Here is a 25,113-nt window from a genome sequence, read left to right as displayed (position 1 = left end):
CACAGTGCCACTTCTGGCCATTTTCTATATATGTGGGGCTGAGGAATAGAACCCAGGGCTTCATGTATACAAGGCGAGCACTCTTGCCACTTAAGGTTGCTCTCAGCTGCTTTTCCTTCAAGATCTGAGTAAGGTTTTAGACAGCTGGCTTGCTACTAGAACAGTCCACACACTCCGAGCTTTTAATCCATTAGCAATATATCACACCATCATTCCCACTTTATTGTAGAAAGACAGGCCTTTTAACACTTTGTATAAAAATGGCACAAACTGGCTCCGAGATTATGAAAGGCGTGTGAAGAACTGTTTAAAATGAGCTTTTAGGAAGATCTGTCTTGGAAGGGATTAACACTGACCAAGAAGCATTGTACTCATAATCTGACTGAAGGAATTGTAACCCCTTTGTACAACTACTTAATAATATTAAAAAAGACATATCTTGCTGGATATTGGTGGCTCACCTCTGTGATCCTAGCTACTCAGGAGGCTGAGATCTGAGGATCGAGGTTTGAAGCTAGCACAAGCAGAAGATCTTATCTCCAGTTAACCACCAAAAATTCTGAAGCAGAGCTGTGGCTCAAGTAGTAGAGCACTAGCTTTGAGTGGAAAGCTAAGGGAGAGTTCAAGCCCCAGTATTGGAAAAAAAAACAAAACCCAACAACCCCCCCCCCCCCCCATTTTCCCTTCTAATGCCAGTGGTGTGGTAAGGAAAGAATCCTAGAGGTTAGCAATACTGGGTTTAATAAGGTCAAGCTTGGGCTGGGAATGTGGCTTAGTTGTACAGTGCTTGCCTAGCATGAATTAAGCCCTGGGTTCGGTTCCTCAGTACCACATATACAGAAAAAGCTAGAAGTGGTGCTGTGGCTCAAGTGGTAGAGTGCTATCCCTGAGCAAAAGAAGCTCAGAGATAGTGCCCAGCTACTGAGTTCAAGCCCCAGAACTGGCAAAAAAAAAAAAGGCCAAGCTTAATGACTGTAAATTTTAGCCATAAATCTTTTCCGTGCAGAGATGTGATCTGTTTTGCCTCTACCCCAACTACACAGAGCTGGATTTTTCTGGAACCCAAACACTCAAAAACAATCTTCACAGCACCACATATACAGAAAATGGCCAGAAGTGGCGCTGTGGCTCAAGTGGCAGAGTGCTAGCCTTGAGCAAAAAGAAGCCAGGGACAGTGCTCAGGCCCTGAGTCCAAGCCCCAGGACTGGCCAAAAAAAAAAAAAAAAAACAATCTTCAGGTCTCACTGCTAGATTTCTCTAGTGAAGCAGCCGCTTTAATGTCTTCTCTAGTCTTTAGTCCTTGGAAAACATCTTTGTTAATAAAGGAGGGGGAGCTATCCTGTGGAATTGAACTAGGAAAGGAATTCACTACCTTTTAGGAAAAGAACTTTCAAGCTCTCGGAGCCTACAATTTAATGGCAACAACTTCGCTCAAGTTTCTCCATGTGTAATACTTAGCCCTTGGCTCCCAGTGGCCAAAGAGCAGGCATCTGTAAACACCCCACATCCTTCAGGAAATAAACCACTCTTTCCCTTTCCATCACACTCATTCTCCACATAGGCCCCTACAGAATTAGGTATAGGAGAAACAGTAAAGGTCCTGCCGGACAGCCATGAGCAGTCCTGGGGCTCCCCGAGAGCCCCCAAGCTGAGAAGAGAAGGCCACACTAGGAATGTCAGCCTTGGAGGTGGGGTACGGGGAAGGTATGGTTCTGAGCAGCTGGGCATCATGGAGGCTCCAGATTCGTGTGTAGCAGTCCTGGCCCACTAAGGAAGAAGGAAAATGTGGCAGGTTACACAAGAATGCAAAGGAACACTTAGGTACCTGTGGGCATGACACTGCAGGATTCCTGAAATGTGCTTCCATATGGCCCCAACAAACTTGTTAGCAGAAAACTGTGAATGTGGACTTTCTAGAATCCAAATCCTGAATTGCCTGCTTGTTTTAACACTATCACTAGCTGCAAGGATTCAGTGACAAGACACTGCTTGGGTGGCACTGTGGGTGGCTCTGCAGGCTCAAAGGTGGGAGGATTCTATTTCTCTTGGTCTCAAGGACAAGTCTCTGACAGACAACCCATTTATTTTTAATGAAATATTAATTAAGCTGATCTCTCAAGTTCATTACAGCCTGAGGACAAAGCAGACGACAACAGTTCTGTCCTGAGTTTTCTGGTTTAAGAGCTCAAAGTTTGATGGGGTAGGAGGGGAGAATAATGGAAGGGGTGACACCGATCAAGATACTCATAAGCTGACATGTTGAATTGAAACCCCGTTTGTGCATTTTTTTTTGGGGGGGGGCAGTCCTGGGCCTTGGACTCAGGGTCTGAGCACTGTCCCTGGCTTCTTTTTGCTCAAGGCTAGCACTCTGCCACTTGAGCCATAGTGCCACTTCTGGCCATTTTCTATATATGTGGTGCCGAGGAATTGAACCCAGGGCTTCAAGTATACAAGGCGAGCACTCTTTCCACTAGGCCATATTCCCAGCCCTTGAGCAATTTTTTGACATGAAAACTACATTTAAAAGGAAGCTAAGTGCTAACACTGAGGACAATGGTTAAGTCTGAGGAAGTTCTAACAAAGCCATGTTGCTTAGCCACAAGTGTCATGGGCAATCAGTTCTTCCAGTAAGAAAATTAGCAAAGCCTTGAACAAAATAAGCTCAGGGACAGTGCCCAGGCCCTGAGGTCAAGCCCCAGGACTGACAAAACAAAGAAAGAAAGAAAATTAGCAAATACAAGGCTTTATAAGGAGTTAGCATATTCCTTAAAGGCAGAGTCAGGATGTTGATCTGTACGCCATTATGGTAGTGAATAGCTCAGAATTTGTGATCAGTAAACAACTTGGAATTCCTTTGGGGGCTTAGCTTAGTGGCTCCATAGCCCCTGGTCCTTGGATGTTAAAGGGACCAGGCATTATTGTTCAGGTCTGGTTTGAGTGACCTCTTTCCTGCTGAAGGGCTGGGGTTCTATCAGAGAGTGACAGTCTCCCTTCCCCACGTACCTGCCACCAGGAGTCCTTCCTGCTCGTGCACATGCAGGGGCAGGTAGGCGTACTCATTCACATGACCTTCATACTCCCTAATACACTTAGTGGTCCTCAGGTCCCACAGCTTTATCTGGAAGAAGCACAAGGGGTTACTAGGGAGGGCTTAATTGGAACATGGCGGATACTAGATGAAAATCAGAGAGACACCTTCCCACTCTGTCCAGGCCAGATAAAGCTCATGGAGGCAGTGGAGTAGTCTTGGTACGAGGGTCTCTAGCAGAACACCTGTGCATGGCAGGGCCCAGTCCCCATACTTTCAAGGTCGAGGAACTCTCCATTTCCTACCTTTCCAGCCATGTCTGATGCCATCAGGCATTGCTCTTCATGGAGGAGCTTGACAGAGGTCACAGCTGAATCATGGAACAGGCGGGTGGCCTTCCAGCCCTTGCCTTGAGTTGGAGAACGTAGATCAATGGCAAAGATCTCCCCAGAACGGCAGCCATTAAACAGCAACGGGGTCTGTGGAGGAAGAGACAGTGCGATGCTCAGCTGTTACCACCTCGCTGAAGGCTGGGAAGGGTGTGCCCTCCCAAAGACAAGCCCTCCCCCCACTCCCCATCCTGGTGTGGTGGAGCTAGGCTGGTGGGGAGTTTGGTTCTCAATGGAGTTGGAAGGCAGGAGACCTTGTGAGAGATCTGGACCCTACATCACTGGTGTCCTCCTTATGGGGAGGCCAAAGGTGCTAAAAAGGTGGACCTATTGTCCACTTAGGCCTCTTACTAAGTTCTAAGTGATGGCACCTGTTTGCACCACATTGGGAGGAGGAAGTGGCTGAATGACTGAGCACTGTTCATGCCCAAAGCAGGTGGGTAGACTCCTTCTTTGTCTTCACACTCTTAAAAGACAGCATTTACTACAGGGTATGCTGGAGTAACCAGAACTGTCATTTGTAAATGTATAGACTTGAAAGTTACTTATGAAATTAGTAAGTGGTGTGAATCGGTACTTGACTACCATGTTTTTGCCTTTCACAGTACCGGGTCTGGAGTTGCTAGGTGAGAGCTCTACACTGAGTTATTCCCTGGCCCCAACTCATGCACACTAAAAATGGTTTGTCCTACTGGCTAATCCAAATACCCAAGAACTGCTATCAATTCATTAAATAGGAAGCTGGTTAGCTGGGCACTGATGGCTTACACTTATAATCCTAGCCACTTAGGAGGCCGAGACTTGAGGATTGGAAGTTTGAAGCCAGCCTGGGCAGGAAAGTCCAAGAGACTCTTATCTCCAATTAACTACTAGAAAAGCCAGAAGTGGAATTGTGCCAGTGGTAGAGCACTAACCTTGAGCAGAAAAGCTCAGGGACAGTAGTGCCCAGGCCCTCAGTTCAAGTCCCAGGACTGGCACCAAAGAACCAAACAACAATAACAAAATAAATAAGGAAGCTGGTGAAAGCCAGCTTAGGAAGCCAACTTCCACTCAGTTAAGACACACACACAAAGTAAGCCATGAAGTCTTTCCAACTCTTTCTCCTGTGTGAAAGGGAGGGAAACCCCATGTCGGGGCTCCAATTTCAACCCAGCAAAGTGTCCACCCTGAGCAAACTTCCTGTTTCTCCCATTGCAGCCCGCCTCACCACTACAGCAAACTGCTGGGCCAAGACATCACTGTTGGTTCCATACGACTGCCGGCGTCCCGTCACCACGTCAGTCAGCAGCACCCGCCGTGACAAGCCTGACAGGGACAGAGAAGGGTTAGTGATACCAGGGTCCCTGGTGGCCGGGGGACAGTGGAGGCTCAGGCTGGGAGCTGTGGCTCACCGGTACTAAAGCAGTTATTAGCCTGGACGTTCACACACCACGCGCAGGACCACGCACCAGGGATCCGGAAACTACAGAGCATCCCAGGCCGATCTGTACCTGTTAAGGGCAACAGAGAAAGCAAAATATAGTTGTCCTCTGAGCTCTGCTGTGGTTTAAAAAGTGAACAGAGAATTCCTCTTTGGAAACTGAGTCCCCCAAAGATAGTTACTGTTGGTTTCTGGACGAAGAGCCTTGGGTGTGTGGGGGTGAGGGGGAGGAGCCCACTAGGATGGCATTAATTGATTTGTGGGTTTTTTCTTTTTCTCTTCTTTTCTTTTTCTTTCTTTCTTTGCCAGTCCCGGGGCCTGAATTCTGGGCCTACACGCTGTCCCTAAGCTTCTTTTTTTTTTTTTTTTTGGCCAGTCCTGGGGCTTGGACTCAGGGCCTGAGCACTGTCCCTGGCTTCTTTTTGCTTAAGGCTAGCACTCTGCCACTTGAGCCACAGCGCCACTTCTGGCCGTTTTCTGTATATGTGGTGCTGGGGAATTGAACCCAGGGCCTCATGTATATGAGGCAAGCACTCTTGCCACTAGGCCAAATCCCCAGCCCCCCTAAGCTTCTTTTTGCTCAAGGTGAGTATTCTACCAATTGAGCCACTTCCCACTTTTTTTTTTTTTGGCCAGTCCTGGGGCTTGAACTCAGAACCTGAGCACTGTTCCTGGCTTTATTTGTGCAAAACTAGCACTCTATCACATGAGCCATAATGCCACTTCCAGCTTTTCTGTTTATGTTGTACTGAGGGCTCAAATCCAGGGCTTCATGCATGCTAGGCAAGCACTCTACCACGAAACCACATTCCCAGCCCCACTTCAAAAAAAGATAAAGAGTCTCACAGGGTTTCCTGCCCAGGCTGGCTTAGAGCTGCGATCTTCAGATCTCAGCCTCCTGAGTAGCTAGGATTACAGATGTGAGCCACCAGTACCCGGCTGACATATTTGCAAGAGACTGTAGCTCACAGGCTTGATCTGTCTCTCCATATACTGCCTCGGCCATGTTTCTGTACAGGAAGGATCCCTTAACAGGTGTCAGCACCCTGCACCCTGTACTTGTCCTTCTCAGCCTCAAACCTCAGTTCTTTGTACGTTTCCCAGTCTGTGGCATTTAGTTACAGCAACAGAAAACAGACTAAGAGTTTATCAATAAGTTGACCTTTTCTGGGTTATGGTAAAAAGAGATGCAACTGGGATCCCTGGCTCAATGTCCCCTTCTTACAAACAGTACACAGTGCTAACACCTGCAGGGAGGTAGTGTGGGCTCAGAGGTGATCTCAACACTGATGGATCACTGGCAGCCCTAGGCTTAGGTAAAGCATCATATTAGAAACATCTGTATGCCTAGGACCAAGATAAGGGGCCCGCACCCTAAGGATACAGTTCCATGAGTTATCCATGGCTAAGAAACTTTCCAGAGCTCCAGAAGATTCCTTTCCCAACTATTACCCTCACTTCAGTCTTCTCCAAAGAGAACTGCTATCCTGATTCCTTTTTATTGACTTTTTGGCACAGGGCTTAAACTTAGGGCCTGGGCACTGACCCTAAGCTTTCTTCACTCCAGGCTACCGCTCCACCACTTTGGGCAATGGTGTCACTTCTGGTTTTCTGGTGGTTAGTTGGAGTCCCACAGACTTTCCTGCCTAAGCTGGCTTCAAACAGTGATCCTCAGATTCCAGCCTCCCGAGTAGCTAGAATTACAGGCAGGAACCACTGACACCTGGCTGCTATCCTGATTTCTAACATTAAAAAAGTCTGTAAGACAAAACAGACCCTTCCTCATCTGTGAAGTGGTAAGAACACACTCCTGCCTCATAAGCTTGTTGCATCAACCCAGTTACTGGGTTCAGTGCACATGGCCTCATTGGCCTGTACCTCAGGCAGGCACCACTGTCACTTCCCAGAGGCTGGATAATTTGCTCAGATGGGGGAGGGGCAGTGCTAGGCTTCATGCCAGGCCTGTCTGGAGCCAATCTGTCTCACTGATTCAAATTCTCCTAAAGGCTGAAAACCGTATATCCCAAATGGTTCCAAGTAGCAACTTTCAGCCAGATAGAAGGTAAGCATCCTGGTGCCTGCCAATACAGTGGGCGCCTAATAAATGCCTTCTGAGTGATCGGTATAGGTGACCCAAACCAGTTTTGGTGTGTTGCACTGGTTCCCCTCACACTTAAGTTCTGCTCTGGCAGCTGCGGTGATCCCAAAGGGATAAGAATCAGGAAGCACTAAAAATGCACGGGTGCCTAGTATCGATCCTGGCACAGCTTAGAGCGCTCCACGCGGCTCAGCATCTCCAGCCTCTGATACCCACTCCCCCCATACCTGTCAGCTCCTGAAAGGTAGAGGGGAGGGACCCTCAGAGCACCCCTTGTTTTCTAGACGAAGAGCTTTGTACCTGGGTGACTGCTGACGAACAGCGATGCTGGGAGCAAGGTGACACAGCCTGGCGTCTCTGCAAGTCCCATGAGGCACAGCCTGGAAAGAGCTGTTAAGGACAGTCAGGTACAAGGCTCTCCACTGGGAGGATGGGCATGAAGGGTACCCTTGAAAAAAATTATGAAACCCACAAAGTAGGACAGAGAGGACATCCATCGAGCACACTGTCCAGATCTAGCATGCTCACACCATCCACACTGAGCTCCATATGTTCTTAAAGGGAAAGAATGCAGTTAAATGCCATCTTGATCCCTTCCCCACTCCCCTTCCTTCTCCCTCACCCAGAGGGAATTGCTGTTCTTCAAGCGCTGTGTACTCTTCTAGGCCGGGCATGTTAAGCGTTCCACCTTGAAAACATCAGTTAGCTGGGTGCTGGTGGCTCATGCCTGTAATTCTAGCTACTTAGAAGGCTGAGAGCTGAGGATTGTGGTTCAAAGCTAGCCCAGGCAGAAAAGTCCCCATGAGATCACTCTCATCTCTAACCCCTCAAAAACCAGAGGTGGAGCTGTGGGTCAAAGTGGTAGAGCACTAGCCTTGAGCAAAAGAGCTCAGGGACAGCATCCAGGCCCTGAATTCAAGCCCCATGACCAACAAAAGCAAACTGTAAAGCTGGAACCTGGTGGTTCACGCCTGTAATACTGTTTAGGAACTTGAGATCTGAGAATTGGTTTGAAGCCCGCTTGGGCAGGAAAGTCCGTAAGACTTGTCTCCAACTAACCAGCAAAAAGCCGGAAGTGGAACTGTAGCTTAGGTGGTAGACTGCTAGCCTTGAGTGAAAGAGCTCAGGAATCGCACCCAAGCCTTGACTTCAAGTCATGCATCATCATCAAAGCAAAATAGTAAAACATCAGTAAGAGGCTCAGAGTATTGGTCCATCATCCCTTAGGTTGATTATCAAAGCCCACGGGATACAAACATTTAGTACTCTTTGAGACCACATAGCCTGTTTCCTTTCTTTCTTTTGGTTCTTTTTTTTTTGTGGGGGTGGGGGGCTAGTAGGTGTAGGTAGGAAGATCACAGTCTGAGGCTAGTCCAGGCCAAATGTTATTTTTCTACTTGAAAAATACTTAAAGCAGGGCTGGGAATGTGGCTAAGTGGTAGTGTGCTTGTCTAGCATACATGAAGCCCTGTGTTCGATTCCTCAGCACCACATAAACAGAAAAGGTTGGAAGTGGCGCTGTGGCTCAAGAGATAGAGTGCTAGCCTTGAGTCCAAGCCCTAGGACTGGCAGAAAAAAGAAAGAAAGAAAAAGAAGAAAGAAAACCTAAAGGGCCGGAGGTATGGCTCAAATGTTAAGAGTTACCTGCCTAGCAAGTGATCAAGACCAAGTCCAAAACCCCAATATTATGAAAAGAAACAACCACAAAAAAGTGTGTGTGGGGAGGGGGGGGGGGGAGGAAGAAACGTCAGCAGGTTTCTTACTGAACTCTTCTGTCTGATTAGGTTGGCGTAGTAACATCATCTGAACAATATCAGATGACAGGGACACACTATGGTTTACACAACTCGCAGTTCTGTACCTTGCACAGAGCCTGTGACTAAATTACTAATATACTTAATGTATTTCAGGCTTTAAAACCCTTTAAAATGTAGTGCTGTGAAGAACATTTTTAAAGCAACACTGGAATTTTACTCAATCTATTAGAATGATATTGTAATATTTGTAAGGAAATGGAAAGACTTGGAAAAAATGATATTAAGTGAAGTATGCCAGACCCAGAGAAACAAAGGTTGCATGGTTTCCTTCATTTGTGGTAATTATAATGTACCTATAAGTCTAGAAGTAAACATACTGGGATGGGCTGTATGCAGTTGGTTACAGATGAATTAACTGAAGTATAACAGACTCTATGGAGAGCTCAAATATTATAATCTTTTAGAAAGATTAGGTCAAAGTCCAACAAAATCAACACCAAGAATGGGTTCATCCAAGAGGTGGGTAGGAGTGGTGGGGTCAAGGGGAATGAAGATGAATGAAGGTAGGGATGGATGAAAATGCAATCAAGAATTCATGGTATATATCACAAAATTAAGAAAAGTGGGGAAAGGGGTGGGTCAAAGGGGGTATCTGATCAAGATGCACTGTATTCATAAACTGCTTTGTTATATGGTACCTCCTTCACACAACTACTTAAATTAACAACAACAAAGGCCAGGCATGGTGCTGAACACCTGTAATGCCAGCACTTGGGAAGCTAAGGCTGGGGGATTGTGGTTCTAGGCCAGCTTGGGCTAAATAGCCAGATAGTATTATAAAACGAAACCAACCTAAAAAAACCTTGAAAGAGCCAGATGCTGGTGGCTCATCCTGTAATTCTAGCTACTCAGGAGGCTGAGATCTGTGGATCATGGTTCAAAACTAGCCTGGGCAGGAAATCCGGAAGACTCTTCTCTCTAATGAACTACTCAGAAAAAGCCCGAAGTGGTGCTGTGGCTCAAGGGTAGAATGATAACCTTGAGCATAGAGAGCTCAGGGACAGAGCCCAAGTGAGTTCAAGCCCCAGGACTGGCAAAAAACCCAACAACAACAACAAAAAACACTCAAAAGATTCTAATTCTGCTTTCTTTGTTGAAGACCAAAAAAATTCCAAGATTGAGCTGAAGCCCACAAGGCAGGTGCTATATGCAATGACAGCACATAGGCTCAAGGGCTATTAATTAGGGAAATGAACCTAGGACCAGGGTGTTTGGCTTTTTGCCAAAGTCCCAACTCTCCCACAGGGTGAGAAGCTGGGTCTACTCAGTGACCAGTGCCCAAAGCTGCACTTCATGGTGGAAGAGGAAGCCTTTGTAGTAGACTGTGTGGCTCCAGGCCCTTCCCCATCACTTAGCCACAGAGCCCCACAAGTGTCTGCACATGGGGACATCGACCTCCCTTCTATGAACAGCCATTACCAGACTTCAGAACCTGTTGTGACGAGAACCCTTGTTGACCCAGCTCTGGGCCACTTGATGCCATCTGACAAAGCCTACAGGTGCCAGGTCCACCAGATCTTGGACTGCCAAAGGATATAGAATGTGGGAATCCGAGTGATTGAGTGAAGCCCAGCACATGGAGTTTACCTGCCGAGGAAGCACATGGTAAGATGGAGAGGGCAGGCCAGCAGCCAACTCGTGAAGCAGTGATAAATATCTCGAGATACAGGTCTGTCTGTGGCTTTCCTTCATCATGCCTCACCCCTCTGAAAATGTGCTGGAAAGGCTCATAGGGGACAGGAAGGAAGTAAACCCCAGGCCTCAGTCCCTCCACACCAGTACCCAAACACATCGTTTTTGTTTTTTCTGTCAGTGTGGGGCCTGAACTTGGGGCTTGTGCGCTGCCCCTGAGACTCTGTGCTAAAAGCTAGTGCTCTGCCACTTGAGCCACAGCGCCACTTCTGGTTTTTGAGTGGTTAATTGGAAGTAAGAATCTCACGGGGACTTTCCTGCCCAGGTGGCTTCGAAATGCAATCCTCAGATCTCAGCCTCCTGAGTAGCTAGGATAACAGGCGTGAGCCACCAGTACCTGGCAAGGGCTCATCTTTCTTTACTCACAAACAGTTTCAACTTGTATCCATCTGTGACTCATAGAAAGACATAATTTCTTCCAGATGCCACTCTATTGCAATTTTGTTTCCTTAGGTGCTATTCTTGGGGCTTGAACTCATGGCCTAGATACTTTTCCTGAGCTTTTTGTGCTCAAGGCTCACATTCTACCACTTGAGTCACAGCTCCACTTCTTGTTTTTAGTGGTTAGTTGGCAATACAGTCTCATGGACATTCTTGCCTGGGCTGGCTTTGAACCATGATTCTCAGATGTCAGCCTTTTGAGTAGCTAGGATTACAGGTGTGAGCCACTGGCATCTAGCACCTCACTGCAATTAAAGGTGGTACCATGGCGTTGAGCACCTCTGGGTCATGCCTATCATTCTAGTGACTCATGAGGCCACGATCTGAGGATTGTAGTTTTGAAGTCAGCCATGGCAGAAAAGTCTGTGAGACTCTTACCTCTCATTAATCAGCAAAAGGCTAGTAGTTAAGCTGTGGTTCGAGTGGAAAAAGCACCAGCCTTGAGCGCCCAAGTCCTGAGTTCAAGTTCTAGTACTAGCACATATACAAATACATTACAGAAACCTCATGTTAGTACTGACACACCATCTTGATGTATGGGATGGACTCAATGTAGGCCACCATGACTGCACCCCACACCCCAGAACTCTGCCCATTCAGATCACTTCTGACACTCCAGGAGGAGGCATCCTTATGACCCAGTAAAACACGCCACCTTTAGTCCTTCCCAGCCATCTTCCCTTCTAACACAAGAGGTTCCCACACCTTCCTCTTCCCCTAAGGGCTTTCAGAAACTGTATTCCTTGGAAATGAGGTGGCCTGCCCTCTTTATAAAGTTCTTGCCTCCCCATGTTGGCCAGACTACTGCAGTGTGCTCTGGGGCTGGTGAGACACCAACATACCTTCCGGTTGGTGAAGTAGAGGTTCTCGTGCATGTGCACCTCGAGCGTGGGGGTCTTCAGGCCGCACAGGTTGATGATGCCATACTTGGAGCCTCCAATTTTGACATCGTTCACGGTGAAAAGCCGCTCGCTGTTGGTATCCGCCTGGAGGAGGGAAGTGGACAGAGATCGCCTGTCCATCTCTCCTGATCCCCACAGCCTGGGCTTTTCCTCCAGGAGACACATCTCCTCCAGGACTTGCGAGGTGACCTAGTGTGCCCCCCATGTGGTGTTGTGATCTCTGGGAATGTGCACTCACAGGCAAGAATGGGCCATGGCCAGTTCTAAGTAAAAGCAGAAGAAACCTTCCACTACCTACAAATGAAGAGACTTATGTGCAGGCCCAGAGACACAGCAGTCAGGGCAGTGAGCAAAGGGGGTTCCATTGTTGGAACTAGAGGTAAACTGGAGCTTTAGGCTTAGGCATCAATCATTGTGCCTGTTTAGGAGGAGTTAAAAGGCCCATGCTCCACTGTGTACCTTTTCAGTTGCCTAGACAACATAGCCAAGGACGAATTATTTTGCAGGTGTTTTTAATCAATATGTGCCTTGACTCAAGTTCTATATTAAATGAAAGAGGAAGCCAGCTTATTACCTTTGCATACATAGCTAGTAGATCAGTTAAAATCAGCAACACAAAGTTGGGTGTAGTGGTGCATGCCTATAATCCCAGTGCTCAGGAGGCCAAGGCAGGGGGACTGCAAGCTACAGGACACTGCCTGCTTTGATAACAATCAACCAGGTCTGATGACTGCCAGCACCAAGCCACAAGCACCTAGGGATAGCAGCTACGCGCCATCACCCACAGACCTCTTGTCCTACTCACCAGGATGAGGTTAAAGCGATCACTCGCCAAGGCAGAGGGATCGGAGCTCTGAATCTGAACCTTCTTCCTTTCCATGCAGCTCACACGCAGCTCATGTGCTAACCTGCAGAGAGAAGCACGTAGAGAGAGGCCATGGACAACACAGCTGGAGCCTAGAAGACAACCCAGGGACACACACCGAGGCCAGGAGTTCAAGGCCAGCCTGGTCGACTTAGCAACAACCTGTCTCATAAAAAAACACACAAAAAGGCACTTCTCTTTTCCACTCCATCTCCACAGATCTTAATCAATATACTCTACTTGAGTACCTACCCTGTAAGCCATACTTCTAGACCTTATGTGGCTTTACTGTGTTTTGATAGGATCTTATGCATTGGCCTTGGACCCATGCTCCTATCTTTGCTTCCAAAGTAGCTAAGACTACAGGCATACACCATCATGCTCAGCTTGTTTGTGTGAGCCAGTATCTTGCTAACCTTTCACTAAGGCTGGCTCCAAACTGTGATCCTTCTATTTTCTGTCTTGGAAATAGCTGGAATTACATGTGTGTGCCCCCACATCCAGCCCTGAAGGTATTTCACAAGGATTTTGACGAAGTTTAGTACATACATACCCATTTAATGTCCTAATTTCTGGTGACAATTCATCAGGGAGGAAGAAGAGGGAGAAATCTCTTAGTGACTGAAGTTGTGTGAAAATTACTGAGTAAACATCTTGAATAATTTCTGCCTAAATCCCGTCTGGATGGTTTAAGTGGCACTGTGAAATCCCTCATAGAACAGTCTCTCCCAATTGGCTTCTCAGACCGTAACAATAAGGATCAAGAAGGAACATTCACAAAAAACACCTAACAAGCACACAGTCTTACCGACAATAACTGGTGGTGTTGAGGAAACCCAGCTGGCTTTTTCGTAGAAAGGAAGATGCATTGAATCCCATTCTGGCTATTTTCTATGTTAACAAAACAAAACCCAGAAAGATTCAATCAAGTATTGCATGTGTTATAAGAAGATAGAGAAGTTCAAATTCCACATGACACAATGAAGGACCCAGGCACTGAAGGGGCAGCAATGATGTCCATCCAAGACTGGCTGGCAGGAAGAACCCGGTCCAGAAGACAATGTCATTAGGGGCCTGGAGAGCCCGTGCCATACCTCTGGCCAAGCCTGTCAATGTAAATCTGGGCTGTGAGTGTAGACAGCCTGTTGCTCCAGTTGGTGTCATACTCTCCAGTCACCCAGAGTGACATCAAGGCCAGGCTTCTCCCTGCTTGTGCGCTACAATACATCTCAACATCTCTATCTCACTGCAAGACTGCTGTTGGCAGCTAACCTATGCACCTCCACACCAGCACCCTTCTATTTAAAACCCACTGTTGCCAGGTACCAATAGGCTACGCCTCTAATCCTAGTTACACAGGGGGGCTGAGATTTGGGAATTGAGGCTCAACCCAGCCCAGACAGGAAAGTCCATGGGACTCATGTCCAATGAACCACCCAGAAGCTGGAAGTGGAAATGTGTGGTTCAAGTGACAGAGTGCCAGCCTCGAGTGAGCAAATTTAAGGGATAGCATCCAAGCCTTGAATTCAAGTCCTGTTATGGCCACAAAAACCCCATTAAAGAAAGTCTACCATTTGTACTTCCATGTTTATCGCTGCACAATTCACAATAGCCAAAATATGGAAACAACCCAGATGCCCCTCCACAGATGAATGGATTCAAAAAATATAGTACCTATACATAATGGAATACTACATAGTGATTAGGAATGGTGAAATATTGTTATTCTCAGGGAAATGGTCAGAACTTGAACAAATAATGTTGAGCGAGACAAGCCTAGAATGTAGAAAACAAAGGGGCATGATCTCCCTGATATATGACTGTTAAGATGGGGTGAAGGAGAGACAGTAGAGACCAGGTCTGTGAAACCAAAAACTGCTTGTCAAATGGTATTTCCCACAGGATTGGGTCAGTGACTCAACGGTATGTAACTAAAACCAAACAATTACTCAACATATAAAGGTCAAAAATTGACCTCTCAGTGGAATACAATAGCTCAAAAGCTATGTATGTACGTTCATATAAGTCTACTGTCGACATATTGTCTAATGTCGACATTACATTTAAAGCCCTAGGCGAATTTTCTTTGGCGTGGGCCACATGGCTACTGTATATGTTCTTGGTACATTGGGTATTGTATATATGTCTACCTGACCTAGGGAAGGGAAAGAAAAATAGGGCATAAGATATCACAAGAAATGTACACACTCCCCTACTATGTAACTGTACCCTTTTTTGCACAACACCTTATCAAAAAATTCCTGTTTAATTAATAAATAAATTAAAAAAGAAAAAGAAAAAAGTAAGTCTACCCTGGTGTCTTCCAGGGTCCCCTGAGGAAGGAGAGCAGTTCTCTGGTGCTGAATGAACACATGGGTGGAAGCAGAGGATGCCTTGGCCTTCTTAATTGTCTTTTATTCTCCTTGTCAGGGAAGATCTGTGCCTACATGTCCTGGGGTGCAAACTGGCACCTGTGGCCCACCTTTCTCTGCTTGTCCTCCTCCTCCAGCAGCTTCAGCCTCCTGCTCTCCATTTCCTTGTGGTGGATGCTCTCCTTTGTGAGGGGGTTGCAATTGTTATGGCCGGGGAGTAAGCGGAAGTAGCGCTTCTTCTCAGGATCATAGTAAAACCCTGGGAGATCTTTAGTAAAAGCAATGATAAATAAGAATTCACTTACTGAACAGGTGATAAATGTAACCTACCTACTAAGAAGTCACAGTCGCTTGTGCACCCCCTTTTTGGCTGCCTATCTTTTCTGGGACTCAGGGATATTGCAGGCATGGTCAGTCACGACACTGGACTAGGCCACCTGTGCCAGCCAGGATCATGGCTCTGACCCACTCAGCTCTTTCATTACATGCCAGGGATGGGGTTAGTGACTTCCAGCCAATCTGAAGAGTCACCTCTGGGGCCTGGCTGAGGAAGAAGGCCAGCCAGAACAGCCAGCTGAGCTTTTATCTTCCCTGTAAGCTAGGTGAGGAGTCCCACCCAGCCCAGCAGAACACCTTACCTGGCACAGAAGAATCCCTAGTGGAACCGGACGAGGTTGATGGGGACTCTTCATCACCGTGGCCTGAACTCTGTGATGCCCCTGGAGTAGACCTGTGGACACAGGTGTAGTGGCTTGCAGAAGGGTTTGAGCTCCCTGTCATTCGGGGCCAGGTTTGGTTTTCCTCTCTTCCTACCTCCTTTCTTTAAGAGGATGCATGTCACAATAGCCCCTCCCCCACATCTTCTCACTGGGGCATTTTGTGAGATAATTTTCCAGATAAAAAGAACAGAAGTCATTTTGCCAATGCTGGGAATATGGCTTAGTGGTAGAGAGTGTGCCTAGCATGTATGAAGCCCTGGGTTTGACTCCTCAGTACCACATAAACAGAAAAAGCCAGAAGTGGTGCCGTGGCTCAAGTGCTAGCCTTTAGCAAAAGAAACTCAGGGACAGTGCTCAGGCCCTGATTTCAAGCCCCAGGACTAGGGGGGAAAAAAGAAGAATTTCCTCGCTGGGTTCATCTGCCATCTTCATTACAGTAGTGACAGGCCGGCAGATTTCATTCTTGATTGAATTCAGCAGTAGAAGAGTTTAAATTTTTCCTGGCTAGCCAACCTTACAGATGGGTCTTGAGTAATTTGGTCAGTAATACTGGGAGAGTGCCATGGCTAAACGCGGGGTTTGTAAAGTCACCAGTACAAGCAGCTTTTGTGGCAACTGCAGGCAGAAGCATATAGAGATAAACCAACATGTTACTGTTACAGAATTCTGCCTAATAAAATGCACCTTTTCTTGGGGGAGGAGGGTGGGGAGGTCATGAGGCTTGAACTTGTAGCCTGGGCACTGTCCCTGAGCTCTTTTGCTCAAGGCCAGTGCTCTACCACTTTCAGCCACAGCCCTACTTCCGGTTTTCTGGTGGTTAATTGGAGACAGGAGTCTTGCCTTACACTCACGCTGAGGCAGTCCCAGTGATAAAAGCCCTGATGATGCTATTTGGGTTCTAGGCAGAGCCAGTTCCCTAGCCATGGCATACTTGCCTCTCGCTAGAATCTTGTGGTTCCAACCAAGGGTTCTGCTGATGGTTTCTTCTCCCAAGTGGTCCCCTACTTGGCCGGCCCCTTCTCTTCATCGTAGTTCCTAGAAGGGACAGGAGAACATCATACACCATGTGTTCCTGCTGTTTCTGGGCAGGGCAGTTCCACCCCACATTATCAGAACAAGGGCTGCCTCCACCTCTCCCCAAATCCTTGCTGGTACTTCTTTTTTTGGGTGGGGAGGGAGGAGTGTCAATCATGAGGCTTGACTTGAACTTAGGACCTGGGCACTGTCCCTGAGATCTTTTGCTCAAGGTTAGTGCCCTACCCTTTGAGCCACAGTCCACTTCCAGTTTTCTGGTGGTTAATTGGAGATAAGAGTCTCAACGACTTTCCTGTCTGGCTTTGGACCTTGATCCTCAGATCTCAGCCTCCTGAGTAGCTAGAATTATAGGTGTGAGCCACTGGTGCCCAGCTCCTTTCAAACAATTTTGAGGGCTCTCTTTCCTTAATTCAGCTTACAAACACACCCAGGTTCTTTTATCTGTATGCACTCTACCTCTAGATCAAAAGGAACAGAATAAAATTAGTGTCTTCCTTTCCCACTATTCCTCAATCCACCCCTTCTGCCAAAATGTTCCTGCTTAGGTAGCAACTTGGATCACCTGCTTGCCAAAAACTGATTGTCTCGTTTCAGCTTATTCCTACAATATGTAACACCACAAAAATTATTCTTCATCTTTCCTGTCCCCCATATCCCAGTACTGGGTTTGAACTTAGAGCCTAGGTGTTGTCACTTAAGCTTTATCCCCCCTCAGGAATGGCACTCTATCCCCTGAGCTACAGCTCCACTTCTGACTTTCTGGAGATAAAAGAATCACATAAACGTTCTTTCCCTAGGCTGGCTTTGAACTGAGAGCCTCAGATCTCAGACTCCTGAGTAGCTTGAATGACAGGCTTAAGCTACCAATGCCCAGCCAAAATGTTGATCTTTTTATGGAATCAATAATATTCTTTACATCAATATGGCTTATCTATTTCAACACTTCTAGTGTTGCCCTTCCTGTGCAGAGTGCCTTTCAGACTGAAAGGTAAGTAATCATAAACACAGCCTCCTCTGGCTGGAACGTGAGATAGTTGTTCTTTGGGGAAGCTCAAGCGTGGTCTTCAGGAGCCATGGCTCAGGAAAGAGGGTGAAGTGATATGGTATTATTTACAGAAAAGGGGAACAGATGGCAAAAGAGCAAATGGAGACTAGGGAGAGAATGTAAGTTTTTCTACTTGTGGTGCTGAGAATGGAACCCAGGACCTCCCACATGTGGGCAATTGCCCACTGAGCCACACGCCAGTAATTTCACTGTGGAACCTGCTGACTCTGTCTGTGTAGGGGATTTGAAAGGAGGAAGCAGCACAACAACTCCATGGCCATAGGGTGCAAGGGCTGGAGACCGACCTGGATGGTGGAGCCGATGCAAAGGGGAAAAGAGAATATGGGGTGAACACAAAGGGTGGGTGTGCCAAGAGCCAGGTGGGGCAGCAAGCCTGGCACACATTTACACAACACATATATTGGTTGATTTCAAGACTTCAGGACCAGACAAAGTCAATTTTGTTCTTTCTAACATCTTCTCCCCTCCCTACCCGCTTCCCATACAGTTGCTATGTTGACCAGGCTAGCTGTCAACTCCTGGGTTCAAGAGACCCTTCCATGCCAGGCACTGGTGGCGCACGCCTGTAATCCTAGCTTCTCAAGAGGCTGCTCTTGGAAGATCTTGGTTTGAAGTCAGCCCAGTTAGGAAAGTCCTCAATACTCTTTCACTTAACCAGCAAAATGCGGAACTGGAGATGTGGCTTATGAGAACAGCACTAGCAAGAAAACCCAACAAGAAAGTTCAGCAAAGGCATGGGGCCTGGGACTGGAGTTCCCGCCTGGTTCTGGTGCAGAAGAAAAAAAAAGAAAGAGAGTGAAAGAAAAAAAGATAAAAGAAGAAAGGAGGGAGAAGAGAAAGCGAAAGAGAAAAAGAAAGCGAAAGACAAAAGTAAAAGCGAAAGCAAGAAATTCTCTTTCCTTGGACTCCTGTAACTGGGACTAAAGACTGTGCTATACCAGGTTTCAAGATCATTTTAAAACATCAAACAGGGCTGGGATGGTGGCTCAGTGGTAGAGTGCTTGCCTAGCCTGTATGAAGCCCTGGGTTCAATGCCTCAGTACCACATACACAGCAAAAGCCGGAAGTGGCACTGTGGCTCAAGTGGTTAGAATGTTAGCCTTCAGCAAAAAGAAGCCAGAAACAGTGCCCTGAGTTCAAGCCCCAGGACTACCCACCCCCCCAAAAACAGACAACAACAAGCTCCAATGCAGGAGTTGGAGAGGAAAATCACGAATTTGAAGCCAGCCTGGGCTAGGGAGGCTCCATTCAGATGATATGGAAAACAGAGAAAGGCTGAGGTCCAGATGGAATGAGGAAGTGAGGAGGCAGGGAAATGGGCCAGGGGGAACACAGATAGGAAAAACTGAGGTCAAAGGGTAACCACCAAGTGTGAAATTTAAACCATGAAACAGCCAATCAAAAGGTTTCACAAAACAGGAATGGCCAATCAGGAGTAGTCTATCCAAGGACAGCCCTGTGTGCAGCCGCTATCCCTTTTAAGCAGGCTGACTGCTCTGTCCTGTCTCTCTCAACTGTGTCTCTCTTGTATGGGTCCCAAAGGGCTATCTATCTTATCGTGCATGGTAAATTCTTTTACTAGTTAGCCCGAGACATTGAGAGTCCAAATAGCCACAAAATCCTAAGAAAACAACAACAATAGAAACATTCCATTTGAGGACTAGATTCTTCAGTATTTGTTTAAGAGCCAGGCGCCAGTGGCTCACACCCATAATTCTAGCTACTCAGGGGGCTGAGATCTGAGGATCTTGGTTTAAAGCCAGCTCTGGCCAGAAAATACATGAGGCTCTTATCTCCAGTTAACCACCAAAAAAGACAGATGTGGAACTATGACCTTTGAACAAATAAGGTTCAGGGACAGTGCCTAGACCCTGACTTCAAGTCCCAGGACAAAAAAGAAAAAAAGATGCTTAAGAAGTCTGTTTAAAGGTAACATGTTTTTGCCCAAATGCAAATGTAGTTTATTCTTCACACCCACATTATGATTTTGGCTTGCACTTCTCTTGATATTAGGCTTAGTCAAAATGCCATCTCACACTAGATTTTGTTTTAACTTTCCAGACCATCCAGCCTCAGCCTCCCATAATCCAGCTTAGCTACTGTGATGCAAATTATTGAAAAAACAAAGGCAACTCTTCTGTGCTGCTAATCCAGGTCTAATACAAAGTTCTAGCCTGTTCATCTTTCTATTCCTCACATCCAAGACCTCTAGACAGACATATTTCCCCCCAAAATTAAAAAAAAAAAAAACAATGAGCCTGGCTTTGGTGGCTCATACATATAATCTTAACTCCTCTGGAGGCTGAGATCTGAGGATCTTGGTTTAAAGACAGCACACACAGACAAATCACAGACTTATCTACAATTAACCAGAGGACTGCCAGTTTGCAATTTTCCAGTGTCAACCTCCCCAGTGCAGGGATTACAGGTGTGCATCACGGTTTGTGGCTTGAAGTTGACAATCTTAACATCTTAACTAGTTTTAATTATAGCACCCCCTCCCTCAGCCTTCAGGTCCAGATTGTCTTTTAGAGCTTGCTTCTTAATCGTATGACCCTGCAGTTAGGCAGTGTTTCAAATGCATGCCGTAAAGGATTTAAGTGGTTTGAAGGTCCTGCAATTTCATAGGTAAGTGGTCATTACTCTCTTCCAGGGCCCTTCCTAGGCCTGGCTTCAATACTTCCATGGTGTAGGTCCTGAGAAAAGGCTGGGCACTGGAGGGCTCCAGTGAATTCCTGGAAGCTGGAACCCAGAGTTCCAGATACTGAAAGGCTAGTGAGCAGCAAGCAGATCCACTTGTGCTCAGACAAAAGGGGTGAGGGGGAAGGGTGCTCATTCCAAGAGTAGTTAACAAAAGCACAGCAGGAGTACGCCAGTTGCAGACCTAGGGCTTGCTGCTGTTGTCAGGCTGCGCTTCAGCCTTCTGCATGGCACAAGGCTTGGAAACCCTGGGCTAGAGCCCAACAACCCGCTTCAGAGACCCTGGGCCAGGGAATTTTGTAGTAGTAATATATTCATTCTGGAATTAGGGAGTAATGATAATTTTACAATCTTGCAAACATTTTTTTGTCTTTTTTGTCAGTTGTAGGGCTTGAACTCAGGGCCTGGGCACTGTCCCTGAGCTCTTTTGCTCAAGGCTAGCACCTTGAGCCACAGTGCCACTACTGGTTTTCTGGTGGTTATTTGAAGAGATAAAAGTCTCATGGACTTTCTTGCCTGGTCCTGGCGGCTCACGCCTGTAATCCTAGCTACTTAGGAGGCTGAGATCTGGGGATCCGTGGTTTGAAGCCAGTCTGGGCAGGAAAGTCTTTGACTCAGCTCCAATTAATCACAGAAAAAGCCAGGAGTGATGCTGTAGCTCAAGTGGCAGAGTGCTAGCCTTGAGTAAAAAGAGCTTAGGGACAGTGCCCAGGCCCAGAATTCAAAGTGGGGAGGGGAACAGAAGAAGCTCCATTGCACACTTTAAAAAAAAGTATTCATTAAAAAAATTTTTTTTTGGTAGTCATATTGGGGTTTAACTCAGACTTTGTGCTCTCCTTTGGCGAGCTCTGTTTCTGCCTTTTTAGTTTTCTGCCAGAGCTGGTTTGGAACCTTGATGGTCAGATCTCAGCCTATTCAGTAGCTAGGATTAGGAGTGCGAGCCTCCAGTGCCTGACTCCACTGCATACCTTTAAAGTGACTTTTTATGTGTGTGAACTATATATAAAAGTTAAAAAGATATTTAGTATACTATACTAAAAAGCAAGAAGCATCCTAAACACCAATGGGAAAATTCCACGACATCTGGCGCCTCCAATACCATTGGCTGGTAGCCAAAGTCAAAATGGCCCCCTCCAACAAGGTTCCCATCAAAGTAGTATGTCCACACGTGGACAAATGCAGGATAGAACGGCAAATGTGCAGAAAGCACAGGTTAGAATTCTTCTGCTTAGTGTGTTAATATCGCAATAAACACGCCAGGTTTTGTACTAATGTCCACTGGTGTTTTAACCCTATCTCACAAACTGGAAACAGGCATAGGGGTTTTAGCATACACACAAACACAATTACTGGGAAAACTCACATTCCATCCCAGGTAGCCAGACCCAATGGCTACTCACAGGCCACCATCTCAACTACTACTGGGCTTCCTTTTTTAATGAAACATTTTTAATTAAAAATTAAAAAATAAATTCCGGTACCGGGTATTGAACTCAGGGCCTTAGTTAAGCAGGCGCTCTACCACTTGAGCCACACATCCCCAGCTCTCCAAAGGTATTTAAAACCAGCCCTTGGGGCAAGAAGCTGTACACCAGCTATCCTCCCTTTTTGCTCCCCCGGCTCGTTTACAAGACAGAGACTGTGGACCTCCGAGGGGTGTGTGGGGGGTGGGGGTGGGGTCGTGGGCCTCAGTCACTGGGGGGACCACGAGGCCCCCCAGGACGCGGAACCGGGAAGCTGCCTTTACGGCATGCAGTCTTCCCCTGCCAGGTGGAAGGTTGAGGCCTTCAGCATTACATACTGGATATTTAGGAAAACGCTCCTTCGGGACAGACGCTGCGCGGCGACATCGGGATTCTCTTTCCCTGGGTCTACCACGGGAGAGGATCCGACCCGCAGGGCAGGCCTGGACCGGCGCGCCCACGAAGGCAACGCTTCGGCCCACCCGCACTATCCTCCCTCCCGGCCTTCCTCGTGCTGCTCCCCGGTCCCTCCCGATCGCTCATCAGCTCTGCAGAGGACAAGCAACAGCCCTCGGACCGGCGCCTACCGGCACCCCGCCCCTACAGTCAGCACTGCTGTACCTGGTTAGCACGTCCTCACCGCACACACCCCGCCGCACAGCTCAGCTGAAGCGCTGGCCTGGCGGGCCAGGACCCGGAAAGACCCAACTTGTAGCGTCAACCAATAGGTGAGTCCTTTTTGTGTTGTCGCAGATGATAGGGTTACGGCGGACGGCTCTGCCTTCTCATTGGACACAGCTTCAATCCGTAGACGTCAATAAGGACGATTTTACAGAGAGGGCGGGGCTTGGGAATTCTGCCTGGCCAGGGCTCAGACAAGTCCGGGCCCAGGTGCGTTTGGGGCGGGACCTAGCGTACTGGGGGCGTGGTCGAGCGCTCTGGGGGGCGGGGCCGAGCCCGCTGGAGGGGCGGGGTGGGTGCCGTGTGGTGCGCCGAGGAGCCAGGTAACCAGATAGCCGATCCGCAAGCAGTGGGTCTCTGGTTGCAGCTCCCGATACCGGGGGCCGGTATCTAGGCCAAGAGTTAACATTTAAATTTGGGGGAAGAGGAGAAAATGCCGAAAGGGCAAAGGAGAATCTTGAGATGAGAAAGAGTGAATGGAGTGAGTAGCGACCCTCTTGGCTGAGGCTGCTGTGCTTGGGCTTGTGTGGCTGTAAATTGCCAAAGACCTTGTCCTGCCCTGGGATTAGGTAAGCTTTGGATCTAGGTCCAGTTGTTTCCTATTTGTAGTGTGACCTTGGGCGGACCTTTTCCCTTCCCTGTATCTTCTGCTGTAGGTTGACGTAATGTGCTGGTGTCCTCGCCAGCTCAGTTTGTTCGTACAACCAGATTTCTAGAATGGTCTATGCGGTGCCTGTTCCAAGCATCAGCTGACAGGCCCAAGAGCCTCAGACAGAAAAATGGAAGCCTGTGAGGGGCACTTGGTCACAAGTGACAGTTAAGTGAGGAGGGCTGGGTTCAAATAGTCCAGGCTTGATGAGGACATTATCCCGTGCCCTGTTAACCCATGCCTCTGTGAGTGACTAGAGCCGTTAGAAATTAGGTGGTGGGTTTACCAATGGCATTCCTGGCAAGGAGCAGTTTACAGATAGGACTAGCTAGGTGAAAGGACAGCTTCTGGAAGCTGAACTGCCCTAAAAAGGAGGCAGAGGGAGAAGGTCAGTGCAGATCAAACAACACGGCTAGGCCTGTGTTAGCAGTGGTTTGAGCTGGTGGGTAGGTCATCTTGTTTTGAAAGCAAAGCTGGAAAGTGGCTGGAAAAATGGTTGGGGCTTCATAAGGTGAGGCCTCAGAAGCAGGTTATGAGTAGCAGCAGGAGGCTCTGAAGGTTACACAGATGGAGTGTGACAATTAGATTTGTGCTTTGGGAATGTCACCATTCCAAAACAACCCTTTGAAAAAGGCAATTGGCTCTGAAGGGGGGTGCAGCCAAGTGAAAGGGTAGATGGGAGACAGTTCAGGGGGAGATTCAACAAAGCAGGAGCTTGTACTCAAGAGCTGGTATCACTGGCGAAATCCAGGAGGTTGGCAAACAGCCACTCAGTGAATTTTAGTGAATTGAAAACCCAGAGGAGCCATAGTGGGTAGGCACTAGACATGCCTTAGAGTCCTGTGACCAACCCACAATACACAAAGGAAACTTGGCCATAGCCTTGTCATGTGGCTTCTCAGCTCAGTTTTCTCACAGGTAAAATGAGGATAAGATACTGTGGACAAAGCACCTCAACCCAGTCTCTAGCTTTGATCAGACATCTTCTATTACAAATCTGGAATCTGCCTTCATGTCTGATATCACCCCAAAAGAAAAATAAATACTACTTTCATCCCATTCAAATTCTTCAGAACTTAAAGGCAAGGCAAAGACGTTTTTTCCTTTGAAATGGAATCTAGAATGGATCAGCATTAAATTTGTCTACATAAAAATATATATATATAAAGAAGAATTTTCTGGTCCTTATATTTCACCAGCTATTTCCTAATCCTTTTTCATATACTCATTGTTTTAGTTAAAGTAACCCAGTAAAGTATGTACTATTAATATCATTGAAGAATGACAGGTGAGAGAACTTGAGCAAGGTCTCAGGCAGCACTGGAGTGGTGGAGCTGGGACACAAACTCAGGCAGTCTGTTCCCTGAATTTGCTCTCAAGCCAAACTATCACAATGAGAGTTGGGGGATATGCCAACATGATATGAAGTATTTGCAACTTCATATTGTAGGAAAAAGCTAATTTTCCTAGCACACACAATAAGTATACATAATGTACATATAAACAAATGTTGAATAATAACACAGAATAAATATTCCTACAGGGTTGGGAATATGGCCTAGTGGCAAGAGTGCTTGCCTCATATACATGAAGCCCTGGATTCGATTCCCAGCACCACATATACAGAAAATGGCCAGAAGTGGCACTGTGGCTCAAGTAGCAGAGTGCTAGCCTTGAGCAAAAAGAAGCCAGGGACAGTGCTCAGGCCTTGAGTCCAAGCCCCAGGACTGGCAAAAATAAATAAATACTCCTACAAATAAACTGATAGAAAATGAG

The 25,113-nt window shown here is 47.1% G+C and overlaps 1 protein-coding gene across 1 annotated transcript; it reads right to left on the bottom strand.

Moving 5' to 3' along the window:
• Positions 1 to 1,230: 1,230 nt before the first annotated feature.
• Dcaf4 (DDB1 and CUL4 associated factor 4) lies at positions 1,231 to 22,713 on the bottom strand. The gene is made up of 14 exons (XM_048362320.1): positions 22,629 to 22,713; positions 16,679 to 16,778; positions 15,663 to 15,754; positions 15,135 to 15,292; positions 13,461 to 13,543; positions 12,593 to 12,695; positions 11,728 to 11,871; positions 10,290 to 10,339; positions 7,236 to 7,315; positions 4,809 to 4,907; positions 4,625 to 4,722; positions 3,334 to 3,507; positions 3,004 to 3,118; positions 1,231 to 1,767 (listed from the first exon to the last, which is right to left on the bottom strand). The coding sequence occupies exons 2-14, from the start codon at positions 16,768 to 16,770 to the stop codon at positions 1,574 to 1,576; spliced, it is 1,482 nt and encodes a 493-aa protein (XP_048218277.1). The 5' UTR covers positions 16,771 to 16,778; positions 22,629 to 22,713; the 3' UTR covers positions 1,231 to 1,573.
• Between the last annotated feature and the right edge of the window lie 2,400 nt (positions 22,714 to 25,113).

Source organism: Perognathus longimembris, chromosome 14, assembly GCF_023159225.1.
Source record: "Perognathus longimembris pacificus isolate PPM17 chromosome 14, ASM2315922v1, whole genome shotgun sequence".
Lineage (NCBI taxonomy): Eukaryota > Metazoa > Chordata > Mammalia > Rodentia > Heteromyidae > Perognathus > Perognathus longimembris.
Note: the sequence above shows the minus strand (reverse complement) of the source record. Positions and strands in the feature narration are given on the sequence as shown.